This window comes from Conger conger, chromosome 11, assembly GCF_963514075.1.
Source record: "Conger conger chromosome 11, fConCon1.1, whole genome shotgun sequence".
In the NCBI taxonomy this organism is placed as follows: domain Eukaryota; kingdom Metazoa; phylum Chordata; class Actinopteri; order Anguilliformes; family Congridae; genus Conger; species Conger conger.
The window spans coordinates 44,870,865-44,876,916 of NC_083770.1; the positions used below are offsets into that span (position 1 = coordinate 44,870,865).

General features: G+C 43.0%; 1 protein-coding gene across 1 annotated transcript; it reads left to right on the forward strand.

The window, feature by feature from the left end:
• The first annotated feature begins 681 nt into the window (after positions 1-681).
• Positions 682-2,970, forward strand: LOC133141315 (uncharacterized). The gene is made up of 2 exons (XM_061261835.1): positions 682-1,329; positions 1,970-2,970. The coding sequence occupies exons 1-2, from the start codon at positions 1,325-1,327 to the stop codon at positions 2,880-2,882; spliced, it is 918 nt and encodes a 305-aa protein (XP_061117819.1). The 5' UTR covers positions 682-1,324; the 3' UTR covers positions 2,883-2,970.
• The last annotated feature ends 3,082 nt before the right edge of the window (positions 2,971-6,052 follow it).

A 6,052-nucleotide genomic window follows, 5' to 3' on the forward strand; every position in this document is an offset into this window, starting at 1 on the left:
GGCATTAGAAAGCTATTACAGTTGTTGTGCATCACACGTCTTCATAATCGTAATGGAATATGAAAAAAATAATATATCCAGAATCAACAGATAGAAAATAGTTAGTAGTTGCCAGTGTAGACGGCTTTTTTTCCCTCAGCCGATTGAATCGACTATTGGCAATCACTAGGAGGAGCGATCGGCAGAGAGGTTTGGGAACGATTTAACAACCCTATTGGACAATTATGGGACTGCTTTCACCATTTAGCTTATTTGGTTGTTAAATCAATTGCTCTGGTTCACATAGGGTAATTAATCTAGTCTCCATAAAGATGTTTTGTGAACTAATTGGTCCTTTTAAATAAATTGAGTTGTATTTAGCAGATAGTGTTCAGTAGACCCAATCAAAATTGAAATAAACTGACAGCTCTGTTGATATGAAGGCCAATATACCGCATCTTTCTTATCGATTTTGTGTTCGCTCAGTTTAAGCTTCCTTTGACTTGTTGATATGCAGATCGCAGATCAGCTGTTGATCAGTGTTTTGGAGATTAGCTGTTAATTAGTCATTGAGAGCAGCTGTTGTGCATTCGTCTCTTGTCCAATCATAGCGGGACAACACCCTTCCTGTTGGGCTTCAATGTGAAATGAAATGCGCTATATTATTTTCTGATCCTATATTATCGCTTTCCTGCAGTTTTTTTGCGCTGTATTAGTCTTTTGCCACTTTGTTTGACTTTGCTTTAGTTGTCAGTCCAATGGGGTAGAAGTAAAAGTACTGGGAAGTGTGATGGTTTTTCAGGGTGTTGTATTTAAAAGCATTCCTTTGCTCTGTTATGTGTGTTAGGGTGACTAGCAGAACTAGCCTTGGCTATCCATTGCAAGTCCATGCAGATTGCTTTGTTCAAAATAAGCTGCAAAGCTATCTTATTTAGGTTATATCTTATTTAGGTTATCCTAATAAGATATATTTATCCTTTTTAGATACATATATCTAGTCTTGCCACAAGTTTAGGCTTGTTATTTGCATTGCTTTAACTGTTAGGTCCAATGGCCAGCTGTACACTTTCCCCTGTTGGGAGCATATGGTCTTTAATTTGATCAGTTCAAAATGCTTTTTATTTGTTATTTGCGATAAGCACACAGTGTATATGGAACATATATTCTACTTTTGTCATGTTTACAGAATGCATTTCTTGAATGCAGGACTCCTCAACAATGTAATAGCAGCACAATGATTTTGTAGCTTTTTTTCAAATTGCTGCCACATTGCATTGCGATGATAAATGTAATCCTTAAAAAACCTTTTTTTAAGAAAAATCCATCATAATTGGACATTGACAAGATGCTGTAAGTAAAATAAATACTGGCACTGTCAACAAGGGCTGGTAACTAGTGTGAGAATAATTCATGAAAAAAAAAAAAGTAGGAATGAAAACTAAGAATAATAAGGAGTAAAATGTGTTGGTGCAGATGGTCCACGTGCAGTGAAAGTGTAGTGTTCAGGCCACAGGCTTGTGCTGTGAGCAAACAGCTAGTCACCCTTTTAACAGACTCACAGCCTGATGATAGGAACTGCCTCTTAATCCATGTGTCTGGGACTGGAAACTTTGACTGGTATCATATGCTGGACTGGTAATGTACTGGACTGGTATCGTATGCTAGACGGTATTGTACTGGACTGATACTGTATGCTAGACGGTAGAATCCTGAAGTTTTTGGCCTGGCTGGCTGGAGTCATTTGTGATTTATGTATTTTGGTCTTCAGATACCGCCCGGATGTCTTGCAGGGAGGAAAGCTCACCTCCAGTAACACTCTTGGCTGCCCACACAGTCGTCTGAGATGCTGTGGTTGAGGGCAGAGCAGTTACCATACCGGGTGTTAGCGCAGGCTGTCAGCAGCTGTAAAACTTCCTGTGGGTCTGAGGGCTTCTGCCAAACTTTTTCAGTCAAAGGCCATGTTCTGCCTTCTGCCCCCTACCCGGTCCAGGACCAGAGGTCCTTGGATGTGCACACTCAGGACCCCGAGTCTGCTGACTCTCCTGACCGCAGCCCCAGTGAAGTCTCTTCGAGTGCCTGTCGGGAAATCCAGGATCCAGAGCCTGCTGACTCTCCCAACCGCAGCCCCAGTGAAGTCTCATCGAGTGCCTGTCGGGAAATCCAGGATCCAGAGCCTGCTGACTCTCCCAACCGCAGCCCCAGTGAAGTCTCTTCGAGTGCCTGTCGGGAAGTCCAGGATCCAGAGCCTGCTGACTCTCCCAACCGCAGCCCCAGTGAAGTCTCTTCGAGTGCCTGTCGGGAAGTCCAGGATCCAGAGCCTGCTGACTCTCCCAACCGCAGCCCCAGTGAAGTCTCTTCGAGTGCCTGTCGGGAAGTCCAGGATCCAGAGCCTGCTGACTCTCCTGACCGCAGCCCCAGTGAAGTCTCTTCGAGTGCCTGTCGGGAAGTCCAGGATCCAGAGCCTGCTGACTCTCCTGACCGCAGCCCCAGTGAAGTCTCTTCGAGTGCCTGTCGGGAAGTCCAGGATCCAGAGCCTGCTGACTCTCCCAACCGCAGCCCCAGTGAAGTCTCTTCGAGTGCCTGTCGGGAAGTCCAGGATCCAGAGCCTGCTGACTCTCCCAACCGCAGCCCCAGTGAAGTCTCTTCGAGTGCCTGTCGGGAAGTCCAGGATCCAGAGCCTGCTGACTCTCCCAACCGCAGCCCCAGTGAAGTCTCTTCGAGTGCCTGTCGGGAAGTCCAGGATCCAGAGCCTGCTGACTCTCCCAACCGCAGCCCCAGTGAAGTCTCTGGCAGTGCACCCACCCCCTGGCGATGAACTGGCAGGAAGTCCAGGATCCAGGTGTACTGAGGAGTGTCTATGCATAGGGCACATGGCATGCAAAGCCATTTTTGGCATAATGTAGTTTATGAAAGTAGTGAATAATCCCTGCTTGTGGCCAGAATGATCGTACCAAGTTTGAGAATCACTAAAATAGAGAAGAAAGTGGTCAATTATAATGGGAGGAAAAGCTATAAGAACATTGGCTTCCTTCTAAGCAAAACCATTTGTTCATTATTTTATTGAAGATGTGTTTTTATTGTTAATAAAAAGTCATGACTTTAATTTCCCTGAAATAAACTGTGTTCCTCCTTTCCTTATTTTACATGGTTGGAATCGGTAGTCAGACTCTGGGCTTTTGGGACTACTGTGCTGCCACAGCTGTAATCCCAGAGAACAAAGCTGATTTTGGGATTTTGTGTTAGGATCAGTATATCTATGGATAAAATGCTGTCAGAGCCACATTTGTAGCACTTCTTTACGCTTTACAACTCTGCTCTTACAACAGGGGATGGAGTGGAGAAACTGAACAAAGGCTCAACCTGCCTATTGTGAATAAAATAGAACGCAACATCCCTGGGAAACTTTTCTTAAACCAAGAAAAAATATTGCCAGTCTGCGACTGGATGATTCTCAAATATTTAGGACCGTTTTTGCTCCTCTGTATTTTCTTTTTTTTTATTTATAAATGAACCAATACATTCTGATAGACTTTTCACCTACACAGAAAAGATGAAAAAAGTCAGGTATCATAGACCTTCAAACTGTGCAGTAGTACATCTCTGCTTATACATTTTACCCAACAAAAACCTTGCCCTGTCCGCCCCTCTAAAAATCCCATCACATTGGTGTTGTTTTACTGCTCCTTAAAACCGCTGGAGCAGCCACCACGGGGGACAGTTTTAATATTTCACGGGCACAGCCATGCCTGTCCTTCACAACAAAGCCCTTTCTTCATATAGAGCATATGATAGGATAATCTCAGGTCAAGGGCCTGGAGCAAAGCACTGGGTGATCTCTCACTCTGTCTCGCACAAATGCTCTTATTTTCTGGAAGTTTCTGAAATGATTTCAAGGAACTGTGATTTTCACTTATTTTACTACTGTCTGGTTTTTTTTTCTGCACATCCCAGCATTTTCTGGAAAACTGTTTTACATTAAGTTGTTGTGTTCCTGGATTATGTGATTATAATGTGTGTAGTTTCAATATTAAGGCTGTGTTTTCTAACTTCAGTCAATCAATCAAGAGGCAAGTTTGTTCACTTCAGTTCAGCATCTATCATGCGTTGTGTGCAAGCGCGATAGCCTCCATTGTAAATACACATTTCCTTTCAAGTGGGACAATGCTTCATGCTTCATTTAAAGCTGTTTGCAGTACTTTCCCCAAAAAAGGCTATCGTAAAGGCTTTCCTCAGGCCTTACAATCAATGCCATATCTACATCTGCTGAAAGAAAATCTTAAACATTAAATTAGCTCATCAGTACATTACATTCAAATTGCATGCTTTGTTTTAAAAGAAAAATATTGAATTCATATTTTATCATTTTTAATAAGCACATTGTGAATATAGAACATATATTCAGGTTTTGCCACGTTTACAGAAGTGTAAATGCTGAATGCAATTTTTAAATGCTCCTCAACAATGAAATTGCAGCTTAATGATTTAAATCAATATTTCCATCTTTTAAAATTTCAATAAAAAAAAACATTAAATTAGCTCACATTCAAAGTGCATGCTTGGGGGGGGGGGGGGGGGGGGGCTATATAAGGTGCCGGCTGACCCAGGTTGGCTCGCTTTTGGGGAACTTCGTTTTCGGTTCTTTGCTTCGTCACAGCTGACACGCCACATTGGATTGCGCAGTGTGTTAATACTTGAGCAGGAAAGGTCTGAAAATGCTCCAATGGGGAATGTGAATCTTGGTTGGATGTCGAAAGAACTCCGATTTAATAATGTATAGAAAGAGAATTTTGAATGTGGAAAAGCATAAAAAAAGTGCTTTCGCTATGTGGTTGATCAGTGTTTGTTGATCAAATACTGGATGTCTTGTCTATATTGCCAGAGCGAAATATTGATTTTATTGATTGAATTTTCTGGATGAACCTGGAGACTAACACTTGCTCTAAGTGTGAAGCCTATTTACAGTATCTATAGACATATCCACTCTGACTAATGCAGGCACCGTGGCTGCTGTATTAGACAAGCTTGGAGAAATTGCAGGAGCTGAAGTGTGACACTGTAATTACAACCTTTTCATTTCATCTTTTCTCTTCAGTTGAAAATAGCAAGGTTCCGAGACTACGCTTATTAAAAAGCCGGTAAAAGTTTACTTGGTGACAGGTTGAATTCATTCAGCTTACTGGTGCATTGGTAATGAGGTGCTTTGTTCTGGTTCATTCACAAAATTAAATAGCTGAGTATTCTCTCTTGTCCACTCAAGCTGATGATTGACTTTCACCTTGTAGAATTGGGAGTTTAATGAAAGTTCATGTTCTCATGTGCCAGCTTCCTTCACACTGGCCACGGCTAGCTACTCCATCGCTGTAAACTGGTAGGCTGTATAGCCTATTTCCTCTGCGAGGTGTATTGCGAGGTGCGAGGTGCGAGGTGAAGACAGCGATTTAATTTATTTGGTTGCCTTCAGCTGGATGTGATGAATGCTCTCAGGGTTAGCTCAGCTAATTAGCCCGCAGGTTACCATGTCAATACCCCCGGTTGTCATAACTCTTACATTTTATGCAATGTGGTTTAAAGCGATTAATCCAAATTCCACCTGGGACTCGCAGATTCACACTCACTTGCTTGCACTGTATGCAACTAGATCCTGACAAAGTCGCCTCACCCTCCCGTATCATATACCAACAAAGTGGTCCCATCTCTTAACTTGTAGCATTATGAGAGACAGACAAACCGGGACCGAATCTCAGGTGATATTCAGTCTCTTGCACGTATAGTTGGTGGTGGTGAGCCTGCGTGTGTTGCAATAAATCCGACTGTGTATAGTGGTGTTGAAGGTGTAAACATGGCATCAGTTTCTTGCTACCTAAGTGTTCAGAATGGCAAACGTCACATTTGTGGGAGTACATTTCACGAGCTGACAAGCATTCACAGGTGCTTTTGAATCTGCCACACGTTCACTAGTAGTCAGGGTGACATTGGCTCAGGCGGTGAGAGCAGTCGTTTGGCAATCTGAGGGTTGCCGGTTCGCCCTGGGTGTGTCGACGTGTCCCTGAGCTAACCCCAAAAATGTTCCTGA